Below are 27,588 nucleotides of genomic sequence, written 5' to 3' on the forward strand. Positions count from 1 at the left end.
GCTGGTAGCAAGCCTTCCACCTGCCTGCCGCCTCCCTCCGACTTGGGTCCCACCTTTACCCAGGCCCGTTGGACACAACTTCACCTGGACTGGATCACCTCAGAGAGGTGCAGAGCCTAGAAGAGCCTCTGGCTCCACCCCCACCTCATTCAGATGTCTCCTCTGCAGCTTGCTCAATCTCTTCTTACATGCCTCCACTGAAGGGCAGTTCACCACCCCAGGAGGCAGCCTGCTCCACACTCACACAGCTCTGATCACAGGTTCTCTAGGCGGAGCTGCAATCTTCCTTGCAAACTGCTGCTTAGTGGAAGTGGTTTTCCTGCCAGGGAATTTCCAATGTCTAGAGTCCACTCATCCCAGAAACACTAGGAACCCCCCAAGCAGGGCCCACGGCAGTCCTCCAAGAAGTCTCCCCTGAACCCCACACTGAGCATCTCATGTAGAACAGCACAATCGCTCACCCAGGGACACATACACACTTGCCCTCCATACCTGCTTCAGGAGGCAGAAAGTCTTGGATGTCCCAGACCTGACAGTAATAATAGTTCACATGCACTGCTTCATCTGATCCTCACAAACCCCTCTGAGGCATGTACTAATTCTCTCCCCAGTTTTAAAAATTCTGGTGAAATGTACATAACAAAATCTGAACCATTTCTAAGCATACAGGTCAGTGGATTAAGTACATTTACTGTTGGGCAACCATCACCAACATCCATCTCCAGAACTCTTCATCTTGCAAAACTGAAACTCTGTCCCTATTAAGCATGAACTCCCCACCCACCCACTCCCTCCTTCCAGCCCCTGGCAACCATCATTCTACTTTGTTTCAATGAATCTGACAACTCCAAGTACCTCATATAAGTTGAATCATACAGTATTTGTCTTTGCCAAAAAAATCCTTTAACAGGTGGAGAAGGCTTTTACTCCAGTCACAATGGGGCTGAGTAAGAAGGGGCAGAAAGTCAAGAAGATGCCCTTGAGATAATCTCAATTTTGCCAAGGTAATAAAATGGCCCAGGGAAAGCCCCAGGCTTGGAAGAGCCCTCAAGGGATACATAAGTACCAGGCCCTGTGCCAAGTGTTTTATAAATCCTGTACCCCTAAGAAGTTTTATAATCTCTATTTCACATGTGAAATATCTGAGGCACAATCAAGTTATTAGATCTGAGTTCAAGGTCAGACAGTTTTGCATCTAAGCCAAGCTAGCTTGCCTCCATTCCCCTTCCTGAAAAATCCTCAGAGAAAACAAGTCACTCACCCACCTCCTCTTGCCGTCATGGTCCTGGAAATTAGAAAATTAGTCTCATAATTCTTGAGTGAGCTGACCTCATGGGTAATATGAGCTGAGCTACAAAAATGTTCTTGCCCATTTTGCACCAAGTATTCATTCTGGATGGAGAATAAACTCCAAGAAGAGGAAAAAACATCTAAGACACCAAAAAATATTATTTCCACAGACTTGTCCATAAAAATTGAATTATTAATTGCAAAACACCTGGAAGCAATCCAACTTCAAAATGGAGGGACAAAGACTGTACATCCTGGGATGGGTTTCTTAATGTGGCAGAAACCACATGAGCCTTAAAAAGGACATATAACTAGTTTATGTTATTTTAAAATAAATGCAAACTGTAAAAGCAGAACACTTAAATTTTAATATCAGAATACCATCTGAATGAGGAAGGCTTATCTATGATGCCATTTTACTTTCTTTCCCTTTCCTTTAATTTTAAATCAATGAATTTTGATAAGGTAATTCATGTATGTGGTAATTCATCCACATATACGTTAAAGTCTGAAGACCTCAACCGCTATACAGTGGAGCAATCCCAAGGAGCCCATGACAACCATTTAAGAATGTGGGTTTGCTGATTTTACAAAACTCCGCGGGAACACGGGGAGAAGCAACTTGCTTAATGGTTACTTGGGTATGCTTTTTTCCTACAGAGCTGATGAAAGATTTAAAAATGAAATCTTTTTTTCACAGAGAATTCACACCATTTATCTGAGACATAAGTCAGAGCTTCTTGACTAGAGCTTTTTCAAGTCTAGCTCAAATTCCTGTTGTGATCTATGCAGGGAGCAGCTAAATTAGGGTGAAGCCAGGCAAAGAAAACCATGTGAGAGAAAACTGTTCTTACCTGTTCACGTACAGGACGCAGTCTTCTAGGGCTTTGCTGGTGGGTTTAAAGGAGTTCCAGAGCCCGGAGCAGGTGCCTAGGGGCTGCGGGCAGCGGGTGCCAGGTGGGAGACGCTGTGGCTTCTCCCAGCCCACAGTCCAGGCTTCCCGGCTGATGGAATGGGTGGGGAACGCAGGCCGCTGCAAGCTCGGGTTCAGAAACTGGGGCCAGCAAGGGCGGGGCAGAGCCACGTGTCCCCAGCCTGCCTTTGAGTTCCAGAGTAGGAGGCGGCCACAAACCCACAGGCTCAGCCGGGAAATGTTCTGACCAAGGGTGTGGGGCAAGTTTATGGCGGGAATCTCCAGAATCAACTCCTGGCTCCTAGGCATGCTGGGCCGTTTTAATGGCCTATCCACACCCCCACCCCCAGCTCCTCTCCAGAACATTTACTCTTGACAAAAAACTCTTACAAAAACTAAAATTGGATAATGTGGTACTGCCCAGAGTGCATGTGTATGTAGGAGGACAAACATAAGATGGAGAAAAGGCCTTTGGTAATTATCAAGGTTGAGGATCCATCAGTTACCCTGTCTACAGATGGAGACACGGGCCCAGAGAGATGAAGTATCTAACCCAAGATCACACAGCCAGGGCTTCCCCACATGACTCAAGGCCTGTCTTGGTGTAATGCGTGATCTGACACCCAGCACTTGCGGGAATTCCTGAAGACACAGAAAGAGACCCTTTGCTCAGCCTCTTCTCCAAGCACAAGGGCACTTTCACTTTGCCTGGGTCAGAACAAACGCTGAGAATGGCTCTGCCCAGCAGAGTTCTGTGGGCACTGAAGAGAAGCTCCATCTCTACCTAGTAGTTTCACAGCAAGCTCTCCAATTTAGACTGTATTTGGGGTTGTTAGGCGTGAATCAACCCCCCGCCCACTGCCTTTAGCTCCTCCACCAGCAGACATTAAAGTTGGGAGCAGCGGGCAGGATAAGGGCTGTGATCAAAGCACCAAATTGTCAAAGATAGTTTGCAGTGTTTCCCTGAATGTCAACACAGAATCCTTTAAGGGCACCTTATTAACATCAACAATTCCACAGCACCTATTTGGGAAATGCTGGCCTAGATGTTGTATGTCTTCTTTCTTTAAAATTGAAGTATCACTGATATACAATCTTATGTTGGTTTCAAATGTACAACAGTGGTTCAACAGTTACCCATATCATTAAATCCTCACCCATCTAATGTGGTTGTCTATCAACGACTGACTATATTCTCCATAGTATGTCTTACACTGAATGTCAATGCCTTGGTACAAATAGTTGTTTAAAAAATGGTTTCTCATTTGGACTGACGAAACTGGATTCCTGGCTTGGCTCCTGAACTTCCAGCAGGACAATAATGCCCACATACACTGGAATGCACTCAGCTAATACCCCACCCTCTTCTCTGAGGCAGTGGCTACACTCACGGGACATACCTCCTGCAAGGCCTCACTGTATAGCTCTGCCAAATTGATTCATGCTGGTTGTGGTAGCCTGGGGAGGGCAAGAGGGGGCGGAGGTGATGGGGGCACAGCCACAGGATCGCATGAGGGCCTCACAGATGCCTGAACAAACCCCACTGCACTGCACGTAGGACCGCAGTTCAAGATGGAGGTGGCTCCATGTATCCCAGGACTTCCAGACCAAAGTTCAGTGGCCACGTGTCCTCAAACCCAAGCTCAGCAAAAGCACTTGTTACCACGACCCCTGGAGGTTGGTCTTTATTTTACAGCCAGGAATCTCAGCCACTGCTTAAAGATCAGGGAACCCAGGCCATCTGACTAGTGTCCAGTGCTCTATGGTCTCCATTTGGCAGATGGGATCTTGTTTCTGATTTAAAACAATGGTGAAGTCGCCCTTCTCCAGGTGCAGCATCAGCTTCTTAAAGGAAAGATTCCCCCATCGGCCTTGTAAACAGCATTAGGCCCTCATAACCCACAGAACACATTAATCCTTCTCCTATCACAGGTCACTGGTTTATACACATATCTTCATGGCCCCAAATTACCAACCTGTAAAAACTCTCCCCAAATGATATAATCAAAAGCAACTCTCATCCCATGAGATTTTGTTTGCAGTTAGAGAAGGGAGCAAGTTTTGCTGGGTGGGCCTGTGAACTGAAAATTTGTTGGGGAACTGAGATGCGTTTGCCTCTGGGATTACCACAAAACCTACAGGGCTGATGGATTTGGGGATGCAGGTAGGATGGGATGGTGCTGACAGGGCCTTCAGCAATTTACAATTCAATCTCCTAGCCTTTCGTCCCCAAAACTGTTAATTTGAAAACTTGGATTTTTGTTTTTTCAAAAAAAATTTTGGCATCATTTTGAACAAGAAGTAACATTCCCTCACAACACACATCTACTCATTTCCAGGCCTGATCGCTATGACTGTGAAATATACAGATGCCCAGACATCACCCGCAGATTAAGAGTAATTCAGCCATCTATTCTGACAAATTTGGGTGATCATACCCAAGTTAGGGTTAAAAACCACTACAACAGGTTTCCTGACCTAAAGACTGGCTGCCCATTCTCCACCTCCTTTTTCACACTTCAGACCTTCTATTTTTCCCAAGTTCCAAGACTGTGCCTTTTTATCTGAGGAAACCAGAAATATGGGCCTTAGGCTCTTCTGAAACTTGTCACGAGGCTCTCTGGCAAGAATCACCTTGCCACCAGCCTCAAAGGGGCAAAAATTGCTAGTTATAAAAACTCCTCCAACTTCTGGGTACTGAGCAGACCTGTGAGGAAGTGACACACTGTAGGTGCTCAGTAAATACTGATGGAGTAAATTTTAGCAGCATCTACTAGTGGTTTAAGCATGTCTCCTGACGTTGGGTTCCAAAGTTTCTGTTTAAAAAGCTGTTGGTTGTGCCGGTGAAGGAGACTGTTGTGACTGGTGTGTAGTCTGCACCTGCTTCCAGCTCACTTGAACTTCATACAAGCCCTGCACACTGGGCTATCAGATCTCCAAATGTAAATCAGCCACGGACTACAGAGGTGTTCACTGAATCCTTACTATGTACTCCAGAATAAGCCACCTGTTCCCCTACATCGTTCTTTTCTTGGACAAGGTGTGACTTCAAATGATTCTTCTGAGCTTTTGGATTGAGCCCTTGAATGTATTTTAAGAGTACAATAAACTTAAAATATTCACATGTAATATTTTATGTGCAAATGAGCAAGTGCATGACTTACGCAAACACAAGTCATTTCTGCTTTGAACAGAAACAGAATTTAGGAATTAGAATTTTAAAAATGGAAAGTCAAGTTGGTCTGATCTGAAGAACACACCCAACATTTCTGGCTTACCACTAATGAGGAGCTCGAGACTGCAGTCATGGGAGCAGCATAAATTCTGGAGACTAGGACTCTCCCCATGAGATGAGTGAACACCGAGAGCCTTTCCCAGCCCCAGCAGCTGTCTTGCTAGCAATACATTAAAAAAAACCACTAAAAGCAACATTCCATCCACAGTTCAACTTGAACAACCCCCTCTTCCCCTACCACCAAGGAATGCTGTTCTTGGCAAGAGATCATGTAAAGGAAACATCTGTGGAACTTCCACCAGTGAGGTCAGGGGAAAGTTGAGGCAGTTGAAAACTTTTCAGTCCTTTCCAGACCCAAGTCGCAGGTACCGAACAGAGCAAGAGCAGCAGGATGGGCACAATCCTAACCAAAGGCAGGTGACAGTGTCCTGACATTATCCTTTCTGAGTTCCATGGAAGCTTCTGACATGTTCTGCAAGGCTGGACAAAGTTCCCCATTTACTTGATTGCTCAACTAACCAAAAGGAGTTGACTGGGTCCCCTTAACACCTACACAGATGGGATTTGCAATTTAGCCTCATCTAATCACTATTTATTTAAACCTTTTGTAGGTCCTGGGGCAACAGCTATGAATTAAATAAAATTCCTGCTCTCAACTATTCAAGTCGAATTGCTTGTGCTCCAGAAATACCACGTGTCTGAGCCCTCTCTCTTGCAGAGCAAGCAAACTTATGGATAGATATGCAGAAGTAGCTCAATGGTGACAATCCCTGGATATGACACCTGAAGCATGAGCAATAAAATAAAAATAACAAGTGTGCCTACATCAAACTAAGCCTCTGTACAGCCAAAGAAATAATCAACAAAGTGAAAAGACAATCTACAGAATGGGAAAAACTATTTGTAAACCATGTATCCGGTAATGCGTTAATATCCAAAATATATAAAGAACTCATAAAACTCAACAGCAAAACACAAATAATCCAATTAAAAATGGGAGGACCTGAAAAGACATTTTTCCAAAGATATACAAACGGCTAACAGGTACATGAAAAGATGCTCAATATTGCTAGTCATTAGGGAAATGCGAATCAAACCCAGAATGGGTTACTACTACCTCACACCTGTTAGAACAGTCATCATCAAAAAAGAGAAATGCTGGTGAGAAAGTGAAGAAAAGGGAACCTGTGTGCATTAGTGGTGGCACTGTAAACTGGTACAGCTAGTATGGAAAACGACATGGAAGATAATCAAAAAATGAAAAACATCATAGAACTAACACACGATCAAGCAATTTCATATCTGGAAATATAGTGAAATGAAGCAAAACACTACCTAAAAAAAGACATCTGCACCCCTTGTTCACAGCAGCCATATTTAGAATACCTAAGACATGGAGACAACCTAAGTGTACATTAACAGATGAAGAAGTTATTTATACATACATACATATGTAATAAATGTATAAAAAAATATGTATTATATAGTATATAACACACACACACACACACACACCAGAATATAATTCAGCCATTAAAAAACAAGGAAATGCCATCTTCTACAACTTTGGACTCTGAGGGCATTATGCTAAGTGAAATAAAGTCAGAAGACATATACCGTATGATCTCACTTATACATGGAATCTAAAACAAAACCAAACAGAACGCCAAACTCACAGAAAGAGATCAGATTTGCAAATATAGGGATGTGATCTAGAGAAAGGTGGTCAAAAGATGCAAACTTCCTGTCGTAAGTGCTAATGATGTAATGTACATGACAACTATAGTCTAACATTGCCATATGATATACATTAAAGTTGTTGAGAGTACATACTGAGTTATCACAAGGAGAAAAATTTTATTTATGAGATGACGAATGTAATAATCATTTCAAAATATATGTAAGTCAAACCACGCTGTACACCTTAAAATTACAGTGATATCAATTTTATCTAAAACCGGGGTGGGGGGAAATCTTGCCAGTTATTAAGAATTCTAGATTGGAGACTGTTGAGAATTAGGCTTGGGGTTGATTAATGATTGTGCATTGAGTCCCCTATACAGAATTTTATTGTTGTTAACCATTTGATCAATAAATATGAAATGCCCTCTCAAAAAAAAAAAAAAAAACTTTAGTAGAAAAATCAAGTCCAGGGAAGGCCCCTCACTTATGAAGCGGAAATGCTCTCTATCCTTCAAAACACCATCTCACTCAGCAACTACCTGACTACGACAGAGAATGTGAGAAAGTCCACATTAAAGAGGAAAAGAGAACATCACAGGTGTACATGGGGTGGGGAGGGAAGGAGACTCAGGTCCATGGTTATTTGATGACTCCCAAAGGAAAACGGAAGGCTTTATAAACTGTGCTGATCTAAGTCCCAAATACTAAGAGCTCAGGTTTGGCTCAGTAAGCGCCCACAATGTGCTTGGCTGGGAGCTGGGTACTTCAGGTGTATGCTCTCATTTTACTCTCACATTAACCCTGCTTATCTCCATGTATCAGACAAGAAGCCAAGTGGCCCACTCAAGGTCATGGATCTAATCAGAGGTATCGGCTTGAATGAACTCAGGCCTTGTAATACATTCAAGTCTAGACTTTTTTACAAGTTCACATTCCAGTCTTAGTGTTTCAGAATCTCAAGGGGGACATGCCTAGGAATCTGTATTTTCATTGAGACGCCTAAGGAACCTTTTCATGATTAGGGAGACTTGAGAAAAAAATAACCATACAAACATTTGTACTCCCAAAAGACACAGGGTCACTTTGACTTTTTGAAATATGTTGGGATTCTTGGGAAACAAGATGCTGTTTCAAGTTTGGACAGCATGTTTAGGGACTTCTGTGCAGCTTGTATTACACCTCTCCCTTTGTCATCTAGAGACCAGGGAACGAAGGTTTTAAAATGGCTTGCCAAAATTCACTGAACCGTGATTACTTGGCCAAGCCAGATCAGATGTTGCCTGATTCTAGTTTTTTCTTTCTACTATAAACACATTTTGGCTGACTGTTTCTCTCCACACGCTTAAGCTCTCTCCCCTATAAAATATCAAGTCCAGCTGAGCAAGGCCCTATGAATTTCACTGTGCTTATTAATTAAGCACATTGCTTGGAGTTATCAGCTCATGATTTGCTGACATTTACCAGATAAACTTTTGCAGTCTGCACCCATATTTCTGTGACAATCCCACTGAGTTTATATCATTTTTAAAAGGGCTTTGGGTTATAGAGGAACGGAAGAAAATCTTGTAACACACTGAAAGACAATTCAACATGAAATCCACCCTTGCCTGGCTTACCAGTAGCTCTCTGGTAGGATAATAATCAAGATGATCACACATTCCCAGCTGTGTTACACAGTCTAAAATTAAGATTCCATACTATATGCTATAAAATCAGAAGGGCTTCAAATGGCCTACCTCTTCCCACTCTGCTGCTCTTGTGGATAAGCGTCCCTAGCCAAACAACCTTCCTTGTCAAAGGACCAGGCAATTTCTGCTCCTCTCTGGGCGGCAGGCTTCAGTTCCCTGCCAGTCCATGGATTTATTCCAACAATCCAATCACATCCTCCCACTGGAGCCAGGAAGCACCCCACACTTTCAATACAATAAATTCTGCCTCCCAAAGCCCCTCGTGGTTTTCTGGGTCCATGAGTGGAACCTCCTACGCAGCACCGCGTGGCACGCAGTGTCCTTGAATGGCATGCGGTGTCCTCCTCCCCCAGGCTGCCATTATGTGACTAATAAACTGCAGTCTTATCACCCAAAGAAAAGGTGTCAATTCCTGATTCTATAAAGAGATAAAGCTTTCCCTTTTCACAAAACCCCCTACTACTGTAAGAAAACGTTTCAGTAAAGAGGTGAGGAACAAGGAGCGAAGCAGCTGCTTGAACATCTCTGCTGATTTTCTCAAGACTACTGCATGTGAACATCACACCATCTGACAGACTAATTGGAATGGGTTTAGGTGGGAGCCTCAGGAAAAATGGGCCCTGGAATTATGCTGTGCAAATGTAATTCAAAAGTATTGTCTACTGTGTGAATACATGAGCTGAGAGAGAAAAGTGATATTTAGGGATTCAATTCCTGGCAAACCTGGGTCTCTACTGACTAATCTAAAACAAGTCATGATTAAAAAGAGATACAGTCCCAAGGGATAGCATCAGGAAGCACTCTCTTCCCCGTACTGGCGTGTGCACTGTTCTGTCAAAGATTGTGTCTTATCGCCCCCATTCCTGATTCTAACCCAGTGCTAGCCCCAGAGAATCCTGCTCAGTGGAAATGGCTGGGCAAACACACAGAACACTTTACTTTGTAAAGTACCAAGAAAGCAGTGAGCTCAGGTCTCTCCTGGCTCAGTGAAGCTGAGAAACTGCTACAAGATTAAGGATTCCGACACAGTTGGGGAGGAGGAGGGCTGAATTCTCAGGCGTGGGCTGGAATATTTCTGGCACTGGGTCACTTCCAGCTGACAGGCTATCATCAGTGCTGCCCCCTCACACCCAAGGGCCCTCCGGAGCCCACCTAAGATGTTCTCAGCAGACGGGCACACTCTGGTGACCCACATGCCTTTAAATGAAGACCACATATATTGATTCTGCTCCTAAGGGCAGGTTAGTATCTGGGTTCTTCTGTACTTACTGATCCTTCCCAGTAGTCATATGGCAAACAGTCATTACAGGAGCTGTAGAAGTGAAAGAAGCATCTGATAAGAGACTACCCATCTGGAATTCATGCCAAATCCTTCATTTGAAAACATCAAACTAGAAGGAAGCTAAAACAGGAGGAGAAATTAGCCACCCTTTCTCAATATACAATGGGAGGAGGTGTGGATGACCACATGGTTATTATTAAGCCCAAGTTTCATCTGCAGAGCAGAAAGGATTAAAGAAAAGCAAAACCACCAATCGCAGAGCTGGGAGTGTGAGGGCACAGGGTGCCAGAACTCCAAGGAGGCATCTGGAAGGAAGGAAGCTCAGTTCTTACTGCTCCAACTCAGGCTCAAATCTCCTGCCTAAATTCTCATCAACAGGAAAGACACATGGACACCCACCACCTTAAAAACTACGTTTGTATTTCTGGTTAGGTTCAGAGTGGCAGAACTCAGGAGTTACACCATAACCAACCTGGTCCACACCTCAGCTTACCTTCCTCCCTCCCACAAAGATAACATTGTACAAAACTATATTTACAGGAAAACCAATTAAAAATTAAGGGTGTATACAAAAGTGGACAAGAGAGTCAGAAGTATCAATGCAGGAAGAGCTTTGGGGGATTAAGGGACATTGTATTCCACACTGAAATTATGTACCAGCAGGGAGAAGCATAGTGAATCTCAGTGCCAATTTTAGGGGAAACCAGTCATCCCAGGGGGAAAGTAGATGAGAAAGAGCTACTTATTAGCTTTAATATTACAAGTCTTAATTATTCAGCCATCCTTCTTCTGTTCAGAGTCAAGTGGTGGGGAAAAAAAACAGAGTCTCTGACAAGTGCCATAGAAAAGGGCGGGTGGGCTCAGAAGGCATAGCGGGTCCGGATGTCCTCAAGCTTCTTGGACACCTCAGGTGGGGTTCGGTCTAGTTCTTCAGAGACGTTCTTTTGCTTGTTGGGCTCCATGGAGTTGAACTGCTCACAGAGGTCTCCATCAATCACGTTCTAAGACATGGAAAAATGAGAATGAAGAAAAAGGTTAAATGGACACAGAAAATGACACATGCTCAAGGACCAGCTGTAAAGCAAACTTTTTATTCTCTCTCTTGACACCTGAGCCCCAGTTACAGAATAAGGAACATTATTCTAAGTTGATCCTTAGCAGCCAAGGTTAGCAAAACTAGGTGAAACCTTTTTCTCTGGCTGTGTTCTGCCCTGAATATCACTAACCATTCCTTTCCCCTAGTACCATCACCATCAATCCATTCCCTTGATACTCCTTCATTCAGGACTGTTCTGATTTTTAAAGGAGAAAAGCAGAGAGAAAAGACTAGTTAAATGAACTGAGAAGCCTCCCTTTCTATCCAGAGTTCCACCAAAAACCTACCTTAACAGGGAAGTAATAGGAACGAAAGCTGAGGTGGTCTCGCCCACAGAGAGGGGGATGCTCAGAACGTAGGTGCATTTCCACATGCTGAAAGAAGTCATGGTCCTGGCGGAGGAAACAAAGACTCTCACTAAAAGAAGAAAATGATTTCAACTGCTAGTCTATGGTCTCCAGAAGTAGAATGAACACACAAGAAACTGATTTTTACCATGCAAACAGATACCAAGTATCTAATCACTTCTCTGATAAACTCGTTTTCTTGCTATGACTAGAGCTAAAACCCGAAACGCCCCTGTATTTGCAGAACATGGGAGAACATCACATGTAAGCAGGGTTTTGTGAAGTCATATTCCTGATCCTAGCTTCCTTGGCTGGTATGGCAAACCAAATTAAGCCAATTCCAGAGTTGACTCTTGAGGCAGTAAGTGCCCAGTTGACATCATCCCATCATTCCTAAGCTGTGGGGTCTGGTCTGGGGCTCTGGCCTCTTACCTACACCTATCCCCATCAGAGAACCAAACATGTACAGTATAAAAACAAATAACTTCTCCAGGAAACAAACAAACAAACAAAAAAAACCAAGACTCTTATATCCCCAGGGACTTCTCATACAATTTCCAGAACACTCCTAGTTGCAGGTGGGGATAAAAGAGTTGCCCTCTTAAGGCAGATTTAGCACCAAGAAACCACCTTGGGAAGGCAAAGGCCATAGCCCTGTTGGGAGACTTCACCTCATGGGATGTGAATGGGACAAGGATGCCAATTCCTCCTGACAAGGTAGTATAAACAAGCGATTCAGAGCCTCCAGGGATCAGGGTGGTCTTCTGTAATGACAGCACTGTCTCACCCACATGGTAGTTCATGATCACCTCTGCCTGCAAATCAAAAACAGACTAGTAGCTGTGTATGCCCTCAGGAGTCTGTTCTAGATTCTCAAGAGCAAGCAGTACCTCTAAAAGGTAGATATCTCCATCTTTAAAAATCTAAAAATTACTAAAAAAAAATATTCAAGTATTAACATTTACTTGGAGATTAATGTCCTCACACACATGAAATTAGATTACTTCTGATAAACAATTACAATTCAAAAATCATTAAATTAACAAGTCTGCAATTAAAAAAAGGAAATTATAGAAAACTATTAAAAAACAACAATCACAAGATCACTAGGCTTGGCAGATCTTATTTTTAGAAGTCTAGAGATGCTCTACTATAAAAATACATGCCTACAGGAGAAGAGTAGAACTCAGGACACGCTCAGGGAAGAGCTGGTCACTATCAGAAATGTACCAGTGCAACATCTTTTTTCCAAGGAACACTACACTCCCGAGAGATTTTACATTGCTGAAATGTCTCAGAGACATTTCTACTCTGCAGTCTTAAAAATGGAATAGTGACTTGGTCACCTTATGTGAAACCTAGCATCTAACCATCAAAGACTATGTACAATCAAACTTAGGGATTTCCATATATGAGAGAAAACTCACCATAGCCAGGTGCACTACGGATAATTCACTAAAAAATGCTTCCTCAGTAAAGATCATGGGGAATGTACCATATCGGCTAGTGTCTCTCCTTTGGGGCCCTTGCGTTCTTACCTTCTGAGAGGCCCCATTGAGCAAGCCCCGGTCCCACAGTGCTTTGTTTCCTGTGGGATCCTCATCCACTTCATCGTTGGTGTTAGGTGGGAGCCTCACCTAAAAAGAAGTGACACACATCACAGAGCTAGGTCCTACACCTACTCACCTGGGTCACCAAGCAACCCCAGGTTCTTGCAAGCAAGCTTAGGGGCACCACCTCTGGCAGATGCCTAAGCCCATCTCCTGTTCTAGTGTCTGAGAAGTGAGACACTCAAGAGGATCAACCCATGAGCATACAGCTAACATGGAAAGAGCACAAAGACCACAGAACATAAATCAGACTGGGCTTAAAAAGATAAGCCAAAATTCTGATAAAAAGTGAAAATAAATTCAGTCATTAGCTCAAACTAAACCTACCACTATTAAGAAGGAGAGAGGTGAATAGAGGGGGAAGTTTAAAAGACTGGTAAGAAAGCTTAAAGAACACAGTTTTCTTTTTAGACCTGGCCTTAGAATTTTTAAGTTTTCCTCCTTCATTTCCTGATATCCATTTTGCTCTGACTTTACAATATGTTTACAACTTGAAATTAATAAAAATCCTCATCACATTAAAAAAACAAAAACAAAAAAACTGGCCTTTGGGGGTTCAAATTTTATCATCATTTTTACTATCCATTTTAGAGATCATAGTCCTGGGTCTTTGGCTTTACTATGAACAAACTGAGCCAGCTTTCCCACAAGTACTGTAACCAACTAAACATCAACTCACCACACAAATGTTGCCAAACTTGTCTGCCCCGGCCACAGTGTCATAGTCAAGGAGGCTAGCTGTAGTGACCCATCGTGGATAGGTGTCATCAGCGAAGATGATGAGCTGGTTCTCATTACGCTTGTAGCGAACCCAGATGAAACTTTCTTGGACATCAGACACAATTACCCTGTGTCCAATAGTCTGGATTCCAGAGATATAGTTGGCAATATGCTGCGAAAAACAAGCACAGTAATAGGTGTAACCATGGGGTCCAGATTCCCAGAAAGTCCAGCTTTCCTTCAATGCAATATAAAGGGTCTGTGGAATGGGACATATCAAAGAACAGCAGTCAGCAATCACTTCCTATAAAGTGGAAAAAAGAGCTAAATGGTTTTAATATAGTGAGAATACATGCCTAATTCTCACAATTAACTTCCATTAAGAAGCTAGCAGGACAGAAACTTGGTTCTTAGTTTGAAGAAGTTCAGAAAACCATCTAACTCCTGCCCTTCTCAGATCTCATTTCTGAGCCTGGAATTGGGGAACTACAACAAGGCCTATTGTTAATAAAGACACACGGTTTTAAGAGTGACTACCTACCACCCTGTGAAGGTTTCCTCCCTCTTTGCTAGCTAGATCCCAGGCCCTCTACCAGGATATTCACCTTGTTCTCACACTTTCGGAGTAACTTCTTCTTTCCCAGGTCATAAACTCGCAGAAGCTTCCCCACACCAATCAACACCCTCCCCTGGAATGGGGCAATGGCAGCAGGGACCTCTTCTACCAGAGTCTGTAAAAAAAAAAGCGGGTAATACTATTACAACAGCCAGCCACAGGCTAGCCCCTCTCCCTCAACCCAAAATGCCTGTCAAGACAACAGCCAGCCAGTGATCACCCTCTGACATCAGAAAAATAAACCACACATACAACAGACTCTACAACACACAGTGTTTAAGTAAACAGGTCCCACACGCTGCATTTCACCCCGCTAGTCATCAATGCCAAAGTGAAAAGAAATGCTGGTGCTAGGTGAATGCTGCCTCAGAGCCCACACTAATCCAACCGGCACCATTTAATGAGGAGTGAAGCCATGGAGAAATGACTGCAGTTTGTGCAGGATGGGAAAGGAATACTGGCAACAAGTGACATCTTAGTTGCAAGAGAGACAGTGAACACAGCACAAAGAAGGGTCTGTGAAGTAATTATTTCCCAGAGGAGACTCCCTTGTAGGAGGGATGGAGGAGCGACATTCATGTGCTGTCAGTGAGGAAGAGAACAGGAATTTGTTTTAACTTTAAAAACCATGGTAAAATAAACCTAACATAAAACATACCATTTTAACCATCTTCATGTTTACACTTCAGTGACATTAAGTATATTAACACTGTTGTACAATCATTAGCACCATCCATCCCTAGAAATCTTTTCTTTCCACAGGAAAACTCTGTAATCATTAGACAGTTAACTCCCAGAAAATAATTCTTTACAATTGCTAAATTTTGGACACCATTCCTACCTACTTAGTGAGACTAGTAGTAAACAACAGGCCAATTCAGCGTGCATATATTTCCCCACTGTGAATGGTTTACACACAGGCTTCCTGTGGAATTTGTAGGCAGTGGAGCTTCACTGGAACATGAAAGCCCCAGAATTTTCTGTGTGCACCAAGAGATGGATCACAATCCATGTGCTGGCTCCCAAAATGGTCACCAGAAGGCCAGACCTACAAGTTAAAGCAAAAAAGGGAAAGATCTAGAAGAACCATTGGCTGGCTCCTACCTTGTGCAGAAACTCCAGTTTTTCCCCATTGTTCACAAGCTTGTAGGTATAGACAAAGCCCCCTGCTACAGATCGGGGGTTCAGTATCAGGTCTTTGGCCACGCCCACCAGCACATACCAGTCCTCACCGGTGTTGGAGAACCTGCACACGGCCACGCTGCACAAAGAAGCAGGAGTCGGGCGTAAGTTACAGCCAGGGGAATTCCCGTTCCAGCCGCCAAGCCCTGGATGTCCTGGGCTTCTTACCTAAAAGCAGCCTCATTCTGTTCCAGCTGTACAAGGTCCAGCGTGTTCCCCTGTATAGGATTCATCACTCGGATCACAGAGGCCCACTGCCCATTGCCAGCCTTAGGAGCTCCAAAAATGGACTCGGGGAGGTTTTCATTGAGGAATGCTGCTGCCATCTCTGCGGCCAGCTCTCGCTCATCCTCCCCTGCTGCTTCCACCATTTCCTAAATCCAAAAAACCAAAGGGTAGGTGTGTTCAGAGGTAGGTGCTGGATGAGAAGTGAACAAGTAGCAAAAATGCCTCCAGAGGGAGTTCATAATTAAGTAAAGTAGCAAGTCTGTCAATGAAAACCAGGATTTCCCAAAATGGAGATTAAAGGGAGAGGTGTACAGACAAGGGAAAAAAATGGAAAATCACTAAAGGGGAAACTAGGTTCTTCTTTAATGCCTAGAAGAACTAACATCAGCTGTGATAAATACTTGACTAGTAGTCTGAGAAACATGAAAACAAAAACACCATTTTTCTACCTAACCCATCTGATTTCCCTTGCTAGACAACTTGTCTCCTCTCTTCCAGTCAAATACAATTTTACATGGTTGGGATTATTTGTTTCTTGCTAGGAAATGATTTCTGGAAGAAGCTCACGTTGCAGGGAATATGAAAGCTGTCTGTCTCCTGTGGGCCTGAGTCCAGCATACATAAAACACTGTTCTGGGAGCTCAAGGACTGAAGAACTGTTCCAGAGGCGGAGCTGAAAACTGAATAAACCCAGGTCAGTGTATTAGTCTTAAATCATCAGAAAGCCTCTAAAACCAAGAGCTCTGGCAAAGGGCTTTGCTTGAAGGAACCTGAAAAGACCCTGAATCTTTATACATAACCAAGAATATGTAAGCATAACAAAGAAAACAATGTAGGAGTTTAAACTTTTCAACACTTTTCCATGTGACCTTTTAATTGAACCCCAGAGGTATGTCTCATTACCTCTGCCATCTGCTGCTTCCTCTGAGCTTTTGTTGCCTCAGTGTAGGCATTGTGGTCAGTCTCAATGATGATAAGGTTGTTACTCTCAGGGTGGATGACAAATTTCCTGGGTGTGTACTGCAGTGGAAAGGCTACTTGGTTGAAGACAGCACCTAGCTTCTCCAATGCTAAAATCCTATGACAAAAGGCAAGGGAGTTAATAAAAATATCACTCACTCAGGACCTAGAAACTGGTACTGAAATGGTCCATGAGTGGTCACAGTAAACATATCAATCCCTAAAGCTCTATTTTGGCATTATGGAACACGAAACAATAGCCTTCTGATTATAATCTACAAGATTCTGCACAGGAGACAAGGAGATTTGGGAAGAGCCCTCCACTGCGGTGACAGCTCTCCCGTGTTCATGACAATTTTGGTGTTAAGTTAAAATTTCCTCACTGCTGACAAACCCTGAAATAAAGAGCACAATTCCAAATCTGTTTGTGTAGCATTGCAGTTACTTGGACATATGCAGTACTGGTGCTGATATTACTGCAAAAAATGAAGCAGATGCCCTCCTGAAGGAAAATCACCTAAGCTTTATTAGGAAATTCATGGCAGCACAGGAAGAGATGGCAAAGGAGGGACCTACAACCTTTGCCAAATGGGACATAAGAGATGTGCCTAAGCAAAACTATGTGCAAAATGAGCAGAACCCAGGCACTCTTAAAAATAGTTACTTGATCTCTAAACAACAGTTTTATTTGCAGTTTAAGTTCTCTCTATTCATCATATACAGTTTGACAGCAAAACTAAAAAACAATGGAAGACAGCAAAACCATTTTAGGGACTGAAAGAAAAAACAGCCAATTTGAATACATGTATGTATGAATTTTTTGGAAGAATACAATACAGAACACAACACTTTATGATAAAGTATGACTAATAAGTAGCATTCTCATAGATATCCAAATATCCTGAGGAAGTAAACAGCATGTCCCTCCATTAGGAGAAAAACAGTAAGTATTTTATAAACATATGAGTAATGAAATTAACCACTGAGACATCAAAAGTGCCATTCACATGATAAAAACAAGTATGGCATAAACAAACCCCACAACCACTGATCCTACAGTTTTGTTTCTTCTTTGTCCAGCTCTCACACCGGCTTTCATAAAGGCGCCCAACCATGCCAACAGACAGATTCCAGCTGCTTGTGGAGAATAGGTACCCACAAGGGCATCTAGGTGGAGGGAGCACTTACCCTCAGTGTCAGTGGGACGCACAACATGGGAGGGAGCACAGATGCTCCTACTTCGTATTCTTCCTTGAAAAATATGAGGCTAGCCAGTGCTTGTCAATGTAGGACATATACCACTGGTGATACCCAAGATGACTTCGGGCAGGTAGCCTTTCAAAAATGTAATTCTTTAAGAAATAATTAGCCTTTTGTGTGCCAAAGGACATCATAAAGAAAGTGAAAAGACAACCCCACCAAATGGGAGACAATATCTGTAAATCTTACTATCTGATAAGGGAGCTGGAGTTGGAGCTATAAAGAAGCCCTACAATTCAACAATAAAAATTAAAAATTAAACAAAGGATCTGAACAGACACTGCTCCAAAGAACAATTAGCCAATAAGTACATGAAAAAATAATCGACATCATTAACCATCAAAGAAATGAAAATCTAATCATATTACCACCTCACACTAGGATGGCTACAATAAAAAAATCCAATAACAAGCATCACTTGAGGATGTGGAGAAACCGGAACCATCATACTTTGCTGATAAGAATGTAAAATGGTACAGCTACTTTGAAAGGAGGCTGGCAGCTCCTCAAAAAATTAAAACATAGTTACCAGATGACCCAACAATTTGACTTGTGCAGGTATATGTCAAAGAAAAATTAAAATAAATGCCCACACAAAAACTTCTACATGACTGTTCATAGAAGTGCTATTCATAATAGCAAAAGGTGGAAGTGACTGGTACTAACAGTAAGTACTATCAACAGTAGTGTTGAAACCATGCTCCCCAAAGGTCTGCTTTTATGTTTCACACAGTGGCCTTGCTCTGAAAAGGCTGTTCAAGGTGAGCTGGGAGAAACGTTCTGCTGCCAGAAGTTTGGAAATCTGTAGGACTGTCTAAATTTATAGGAATTTAGGAGCTAGGAAGTACAAGTAGATAGAACAATTAGAGGACCCATGCATGAAGGTTAGGCTTTACAGACTGGGATGTGTGTGGGAAGCATTCCAGGGACAGCTGAAGAGATACTAAAAAAAAAACCCCGCTATGAAGGGATGTCTGGAGGCATTCAGTGAGCGCAACTCTGCTGGAACAGAAGGTATGTAAAGGTGCTGAAGGTTAGAAAGAAAGAAAATAATGATTGTGAAAAAATCCTGAAAGCTATTGTCAAGAAATTAGGGGGGGGCCATAATTCCATTGTGAAGAGCCAACAGTTATAGCCAGGATAACAAGGTGGAATCAAAACATTAAAGAACTGAGTATATTAAAACTTGGCCCTTAAATTCTAGACAGAAGCTAAAACCCCAAACACTGAAACTTGGTTACCAGGTACTTATTAAATCTCCCAAGTCAAATCAAGGTTTCAGTTGCAATTAAACAAGATGGAGTGAGAAGTGAGGCAGAAACCTTCTCCCAAAACCACACGTAACACAAAAATACAGCAAATACAACTAACCATGAATGAGTGACCCAAAAGACCACTACAACAGACTGCCTACATCTGGGGAAAAAGAGAAGACCTCACAGCAAAGGGTAAAGTAGCAAAGCCCTGATCCAGTGGGACCCAAGCCCTTCCCCCACCCCAGCTCACAGGCAGAAGAGAAACAGAGCCGGGAGGGAGTAGAAGCCCAAGACTGATAAACACCCATCCCTGGAGATCTGCTCCAAGAGCATGAATCCACATTACATGGTACTGTGGAGATTAGAGGGGTTGGAAAGCAAAGACAGGAAGAATACTTGGAGAGACTGAGATTCCAGCAGCTTGTGGAGAATAGGTACCCACAACCGGTTGCTTCAGGACAAAAGAAAGGCTGGCACTTTGAAAGACTTCCCAACAGTGAGAGGGCTACTAAAGGGGCAAGGATTACACAGAGCTTGCTGATCAGGAGAAAGAACAGGTGGACAAAATTGTCCCAATGCACTCAGCCCAGTCAGTTGGGAACTTTTAGGAGCTTCAGGCACTCCATCCCCCTGGCTGGTGATGCATGCCGAGGCCCCCCACTGTGATACATGGCCTGCTGCTCCTTCCTCCCAGCCAGCACCAGTTCATAAACCTGCTTCCCCCACCATCGTGCCAGACCAGCCAGAGGGCAGCCCCACCTACAGTAGCTACAAGGTCATCTTGCAGAGGCTCCTCTCTGTGTGCTCTGCCTACTGGCCACGGCAGTGGAGGCAGGCACTGCAGCCGGGAAGCAAAAAAGAGTTCTTTACTCCCAGCAGGCACTGGCGCCACATGCCTGCAACCCCCACCATCACTCTAGGTGCTGGGCAGCTCCAGACAGTAGAGCTTCTGAGGACTAGAGGACGCCGCCTACACAAAATCATTATTCCATAGTAATCATTAGAAATATGAAATGACAAAAGAATCTGGTACAAACCAAAATCCCTCAAACACCAGAATAGAGGGCTTAGTGAAACTGAAATCACCAATCTTCCTGATAAACATTTCAAAATAAAAATCCTAAACATGCTCACAGAGCTACAGAAAAATATTCAAGATCTCAGGGACGATTTCAAGATACATAAATTTTGAAAAATACAGTATCTGAAATGAAACATACAATGGAGGGATTTAAAAGCAGATTAGATGAGGTAGAGGAGACGGTAAATGAAACAGAAATTAGAGAACAGGAATACAAAGAAGCTGAAGCAGAGAGAGAAAAAAGGATCTCTAGGAATGAAAGAATATTAAGAGAACTGTGTGACCAATTCAAATAGAACAATATTTGGCTTATAGGGGTACTAGAAGAAAAAGAGGAAGAAAAAGGGATAGAAAGTGTCTTTGAGGAAATAATTGTTGAAAACTTCCCCAATCTGGGGAAGGAAATCGTTTCTCAGGCCATGGAGATGCACAGATCTCCCAACAGAAGGACCCAAGGAGGACAACACCAAGACATAATTAAAATGACATTTTAATTAAAATAATTAAAATGACAAAGATCAAGGACAAGGACAGAGTATTAAAAGCAGTCAGAGAGAGAAAAAGAATCACCTACAAAGGAAAACCCATCAGGCAATCATCAGACTTCTCAGCAGAAACCTTACAGGCCAGAAGGGAGCAGCATGATATATTCAATGCAATGAAACAGAAGGGCCTCGAACCAAGAATATGCTAGCCGGCAAGATTTTCATTTAAATATGAAGCGATATTAAACAATTTCCAGGTAAGCAAAAGTTGAAGGAATTTACCTCCCACAAACCGTCTCTACAGGGTATTTTGGAGGGACTGCTCTAGATGGAAGTGTTCCTAAGGCTAAATAGCTTTCACCAGAGAAAATAAAACCACAGTAAAGGAAGTAGACCAATTAATTACTAAGCAAATGCAAAATTAAATCAACTACCCACAAAGTCAGTCAAGGGATACACAAAGAGCACAGAATATGACACCTAATATATAAAGAGTGGAGGAGGAAGAAAAAAGGGAGAAAAAAAAAGAACCTTCAGATCGTGTTTGAAATAGTGTAATAAGCAATTTAAGTTAAACTGTTAGATAGTAAAGAAGCTGCCCTTGAACTTTTGGTAACCACAAGTCTAAAGCCTGCAATGGCAATAAGTATGTATCTATCGATAATCACCCTAAATGTAAATGGACTGAATACAACAATCAAAAGATAGTTACAGAATGGATAAAAAAACTAGACCCATCTATATGCTGCCTACAAGAGATTCACCTCAAACCCAAAGACATACACAGACTAGAAGTTAAAGGGATGGAAAAAAGATATTTCATGCAAATAGGGAGAAAAAAGCAGGAGTTGCAGTACTTGTATCAAACAAAACAGACTTCAAAACAAAGCAAGTGACAGGAGACAAAGAAGGATATTACATAATGATAAAGGGGTCAGTCCAACAAGAGAATATAACAATTATAAATATATATGCACCCAACACAGGAGCACCTAAATATGTGAAACAAATACTAAGAGAATTAAAGGGGGAAATAGAATGCGATACATTCATTTTAGGACACTTCAACATACCCCTCACTCCAAAGGACAGATCAACCAGACAGAAAATAAGTAAGGAGACAAAGGTTTCAGTTGCAACACACTAGTCCCACGGTGAAGAGTCAGGCTGTCTGCCATCTCTTCCTAACTTCTTCCAACATTCTGGAAAAACCAGTCCCAGTCCTTGACAGAAAGGCTTCCCACTGGGCTTCTACTCTGGAACTTTCTCACCTCAGGGTATTGGTGGAGATGGCCACAATGCCCTCAGGACACTGTTCAGATGCAAAGCCAGATGCAAATTCCAGGGTCTCATAAGACAGGGGGGTAAGATGGAAACGAGATTGGTAAGAATAGCTCAACCATGAGCGGCTTGACATGGCCAACACCTGAGAAAAGAAAAACAAAATACACCCCAATTAGCTTGGGGAAAACTCAAACGTAGTATGCTGACCAAATACCCTATCCCCCAAATTTCAGTCTGCAAAATATCCCAAGGGAATTTTAGGAACATAAAAGGCTCCCTTATGAAAAAGGCCTGAATACAGCATGGAAAAGATAATTAATGACTCTATATAGCATCTTACTACACTGACAGTGACCGCAACAGAGGGGACGAGGACTTGACATACGGGTGACTGTTGAAACCACTGTTTCTTTATGTGAAACCATCAGAAGATTGTGTATCAATGATACTTTAATAAAAAAAAAGAAAGAGGAAGAAGAGGCCTACAGAAGAGGCAGTATGGCTTAGTATTTGCTGAAAACATGGGCTACTACAACTAGCCATATGAACTAGACTAATCATGTAATCTAAGTCTCAGTTTCCACATGTGTAAAATGGGGACACAATCATAAAGCTAAATAGTTTCAAGAATTAAATGCAGTAACAAGTAAAGAACTAGCAGAACACCCAGCAACACTATTAATCTCAGCTACAAAGGACACAATGCTTCCAAACCTCTCTTGCATTACACAGTGAGCCATGATATTATTATAAGGTTGCTCAGGAGTAGTGGTGCCCTGGTGGGAGGTTTCCAGCTAATTTTCAGTCCATTTCATTTGCCCAGCCTGAGGGCTAAAGGACCAATGTCCTAACCCACCTACAAACCAAATCATGCCACAGTGCCATGGAGCCCCAGGTAAAAAGCTCTGGCTTAAGGGACCCAAGACTTCCCACAGGAAAGAAACTAGTCAAGATGGACCTAATGTCAAACTAACTATACACTGGTGAATTAATGAAAAAGCCTACACCAAGGCATTCCCCTCAGCTGATGCTGCTAACAGCCCAACATGCTGCCTACCCCCCTCCATTACTTACTGCCTCCTGGCCTTGCATCCTGACACGAAAGAGTTTCACAGGACGGGACCCAAGATACCTAGTGCGGGTATCAGACAGATCTCCTGTGACAGGGTCTAGGACAGTTCTTAGCAGGACACCGTTCTAATAAAAAAAGAGAAGAGCAGGTGAAGCCTACCCATGACAGAAGCTCCCTTGGCAACTTATTTTATATAATAAATTCAGAGCAGATAGAATATGACTTGGTTTAAAAAATATTCTAGTAATCAGCCAGCCATTCAATCCTTCTCTCACTAAATCACTCACTCATTCAAGCAGTTAATTTACTAAGTGAAAAACATTTATTTTACACAGCATATCCTTAAAATTTTTCCCAGTTTACTTAAACTCCTCTTTATAATTTTTAATTTTAAGATGCGTGTACAGTTAATAATAACCAGGCCTACTATGGTGTCTAATTCAGGCAGGGGGCATGAAGGATGCTCCCAAGATAATGCGGTCCTGCTAAAATGACAAAGTAGAAAAACTTCAAAGGATACTCCCATTCATCTAAAATGAGACAATTTAGTATCCAAAAGGGACAAAAAGACTGCAATAATTTGAAGCACAAACATAAAGATTTGCAAGTTCATAATGTTATTAAAAAAAAAAACTACTTCACTGGTCCTCACTGATGACTGCTAACATACCAACACCTTACTCTGAAAAGAGAAGTGAATGAAGGGGAAAAAATTTATCCTTTTTCTGTACAAACTGTATTTCAGTCTAGGCAAAGATATGAAGCAAACTTTGTCTTTAGAAAAAAGTTCCACCTAATTAAATGAAGAGTGAAACAGAAAATCATCATTTCCCAAACCTAATGACATAATACAGGCAATGTAGCTATAAATGGCTATTATTAAGTAAAAGGATGATGGTGAGATTTAAAACAGATAATTTAGAAGTGGGACAACCAGACATTAATATGCCTCCTGTTGTAATAGGAAATAAACAGCACCACCTATGAAATTTTCTCTCCCAATAACAAAAAATTAAACCTGAATCTAATCAACTTCTGTGCTATCCACTACTATAGTTATCAAGCCACATGTGGCTAGAAAAAAATTTTGATTTGCTGTTAAGTGTTTAATACAAAATACCAGATTTCAAAGACTTAATCCAAAATAAGAGAAAGCATAAAGTATTTAATATCTTAATTTTTATATTCATCACAAATTGAAATTATATTTTAGATACTCAGTTAAATGAAACATTGAAACTAACTTTATCTGTCCCTTTTTCACAGCTACTAGAAAATTTAAACTACATACATGGTTTACAATGTATTTTTAATGGATGGTATGATGTAGAGCTATGTACTAGTTTACAGGAAATACAGAGGATAGAGGAACATTAAACAGCTAAGAGATGACTGCCAAATTCAGAAGGTGGGAAATTCTACAAGATGGATGATCTGGTTTCTTAAAAACAAAAACAAGAAAAACTGGAACAGAAACAAGGTATCAGATATTAAAAAATTAGTAAGTTTTGTTGGGCATGACAATATTAAGGCCTTTAAAAGAACCCCACGTGTCTATTAGAGCTGCATTTTTCACCTGTTTATAGATGAAATTATAAATTATCTTGGATTTGCTTTAAAATACTCCAGGAAAAAGAAGAGAGAGGGAATAAATAAAACATTACCAGAATGTTGGTAACTTAACTGGTGATGGATACACATGAAGGTTCATTACATTAGTCTATCTTCTGTGCATATTTGAGAATGTCTAAATAAGGAAGTGAAATTAAAAGCAGAATGTACCTGGGCTGGGTACTATTTTACATGTTTGAGTATATATTCACTAAGGAAAATAAGTATACGGTCAAAAGCCCTGACATCATCTGATCCTTAAGTTCCTGCTTTTTATGCCATGAAGGGCTCACCTGCTCTGACGACAGGGAACACTAGGGGGTCCTTTATTGCCAATGGAGCCCATTACAATACTGAGGCATCAGTTTCCAAAAGCTGCATATCGTGAGAACCACAGGTGACTTGAGGACCCCATCTAGTTCTGGTTCAGAGCAGTGATCACAAAGCATTCTTATCAAAGACTCTTTAAGAAAACTTTTTCTAGGCCTGATCTGTCCTAATTAGACCTGACAGAAGTGGAACAGAGAGCAGCAGTTCACTCTTCATAAGATGGTTACCTGAAAGCACAGGCACAGAAAATGCCCATACTGAACAGAGTGCATGAAAGCTAAAATAGGCTGGACACCAACAATGTAAGCTCAGTCTTACCTGTAGCCCAATATTCAGGTATAGGAAGCCAATAGAGCCCCTCTCACCCAGTTCATCCTGCTTCTCAGTTCCACCCATTTCCACAATACACAAGGACTCTGGCTGGGCTGGGAGAGCTTGCATGCTCAGAGGTTGCAAACAGTCCTAAGGGGGAAAAAGAAAAAAATAAAATATGGGGGGAAAAAACCTACCCAAAGAAATCTAAAGGACTGAAGAAACTTTTTTGTGGACAGGGAAAAACCTGACAAGGGAATTCTAAATGGGTAGTGGGTTACTAGTTAAACTGAATCTTAGAATAAGCTCTAGAGAATCACGCTTTCCTCTTTCTGTGTAAGTGGATAATGATAAAAGTAAATAAGCAAAGGGGATCTCTTAGAAGTCATTTTAGGCCCTGGACCAGTCCAAGTCCTTTTCTCCAGACAATTTTAGTTTTTGCGTTGTTTTTTTTTTAACTGTAAAACAGGACTCAAGGCTTACGCTAAAGAAGCATTTAATAGTGTCAAATTAGCGTATTTAAAGTACTGCAGAAGACTCCTGAGGTGTGCTAAGAAAGGGGAAGCAGCAGGTGTAGATTTCAGGGTCCAGCCCAGCTGATCTTGAGAAGGACATCAGGAGTGGGCCTGGTACTCAGGTTCTAGCTTGACAATACTTGAAGTCAAGGATGACACTCACCGAGGGATCCAGAGAGATGATTCTGACAGTGTTATCTACCAGCCCGACAGCCAGGAAGCGAGATCTCTGCTCTCCAGGGGGCACATTGGCCAAACTCATGCACACCACATCTGCTGACATCTCCTTCCGTTCTGTGTACTCGTTCAGCTGTCCTGACTACAGGAGTGAAGATAAAGATGGTCACAAACCACTCCCAACTAGCCCCCAAACCCTGGGCCTGAGGAAAAAGGGGGTGTTGTTAGGTTCCTTTTTTGATTCCTCTTAATAATCAATGAGACCAAGAATTTTTCTATTTGAAGTCCCAAGTCTGAACTGTACAGGCTAATGGCTAGCAAAATTACCAACAAGAGAATCAAGGGACCTTTGGTAAGTATGATGCACCACCAATTGTCTAAGTCAACCTAGCTCTCAGAAAATGGAAATATATAAAACTGTTTATCTGTTCATGAGAATACTTTGAGCAAGAGAATTCAAATATGGAAGTTAAAGACAAATCTTAATCATAGGTACAACTAGACTATAGAAGTTGGCCACATCTGGAAACTTCCTGAGAGTACACTATAGAAATATAACCAACATCTATATATCAAAAAGAAAACTTCTGAAATGGTTTCAGACAATAAAAGTTAAACCTATGGCAAATATTTGGTAGAAAAGCACAGTGTAAAGGGGAGGAGAAGCACGTGTTTTACTGCTAAGATGGATTTCATAACTCCAGTTAATATTAAGAATGAATTTACCCAAATGTCACCACAATCTCTATAAAGGGCTAGACTGACTTATGGGCACTTTCCTTCTCAATCCTCAATTTTATTTCTTGTGAATATACTCTAGATACTAGGTCTACAACTCCCATCTTTACCTCCGGACCCTAACACTAAGCCCCACAGTGAATGTAAAATAACATACGGGATCCATCTCGAAATAGACCAGCTCTCCACCTGTCAGGGCAATCACCACTTGTCTCTGGTTCACTGCACATTTTACAATTGTTTTCTTTCCAGGGGTCTTCCACTCATTGACTCTCTTGTCTGCTCGTATGTGCCGAATGCCATCAGGGTACACCTGAAGTCAGTAATAGAAGGAAACCTCTTTTAACAATTTGACTCATTGCTCAGCATGACCCTCACAACTTATCAGACCTGCCTGTCACTCCTGTCAGATCTGAAGCTACTGCACTTGAGGCACCAGTTGGGTCAATGACAAAAAAGAGTTAATAGGCTCTAGGCAGGTCAATGACAAAAAAGGGTTAATAGGCTCTAGGAAGGTTAAGTTAAAATTACATTCATCTTTGGCAACATCCACTTCCAAGAGTTCACTAGTGTGAGCACAGCAGTGTCCACCTTTACCCTACCCAACAATGAGGGCA

At 42.0% G+C, this 27,588-nt stretch overlaps 2 protein-coding genes across 3 annotated transcripts in view; both read right to left on the minus strand.

The window, feature by feature from the left end:
- IL34 (interleukin 34) overlaps positions 1–2,320 on the minus strand; it is a 53,592-nt gene extending 51,272 nt beyond the window's left edge. For both annotated transcript variants that reach the window (XM_036926964.2, XM_036926963.2), the window contains exon 1: positions 2,145–2,320. The gene's annotated coding sequence lies outside the window, so the exon portion shown is untranslated. The remainder of the gene's footprint in view (positions 1–2,144) is intronic.
- Positions 2,321–10,490: 8,170 nt separating this feature from the next.
- The window catches only part of SF3B3 (splicing factor 3b subunit 3), a 60,997-nt gene continuing 43,899 nt past the window's right edge, over positions 10,491–27,588 (minus strand). The window contains exons 13-26 of the mRNA XM_036926935.2: positions 27,129–27,284; positions 26,220–26,375; positions 25,548–25,691; positions 23,291–23,413; positions 22,204–22,358; positions 16,794–16,968; positions 15,831–16,036; positions 15,585–15,741; positions 14,470–14,595; positions 13,824–14,036; positions 13,073–13,171; positions 12,206–12,349; positions 11,475–11,579; positions 10,491–11,092 (exon numbers count right to left, since the gene is read on the minus strand). Coding sequence (XP_036782830.1) covers positions 10,952–11,092; positions 11,475–11,579; positions 12,206–12,349; positions 13,073–13,171; positions 13,824–14,036; positions 14,470–14,595; positions 15,585–15,741; positions 15,831–16,036; positions 16,794–16,968; positions 22,204–22,358; positions 23,291–23,413; positions 25,548–25,691; positions 26,220–26,375; positions 27,129–27,284 — 2,100 coding nt within the window. The 3' untranslated portion in view covers positions 10,491–10,951. The remainder of the gene's footprint in view (positions 11,093–11,474; positions 11,580–12,205; positions 12,350–13,072; positions 13,172–13,823; positions 14,037–14,469; positions 14,596–15,584; positions 15,742–15,830; positions 16,037–16,793; positions 16,969–22,203; positions 22,359–23,290; positions 23,414–25,547; positions 25,692–26,219; positions 26,376–27,128; positions 27,285–27,588) is intronic.

Source organism: Manis pentadactyla, chromosome 15 (assembly GCF_030020395.1).
Source record: "Manis pentadactyla isolate mManPen7 chromosome 15, mManPen7.hap1, whole genome shotgun sequence".
Taxonomy (NCBI): domain Eukaryota; kingdom Metazoa; phylum Chordata; class Mammalia; order Pholidota; family Manidae; genus Manis; species Manis pentadactyla.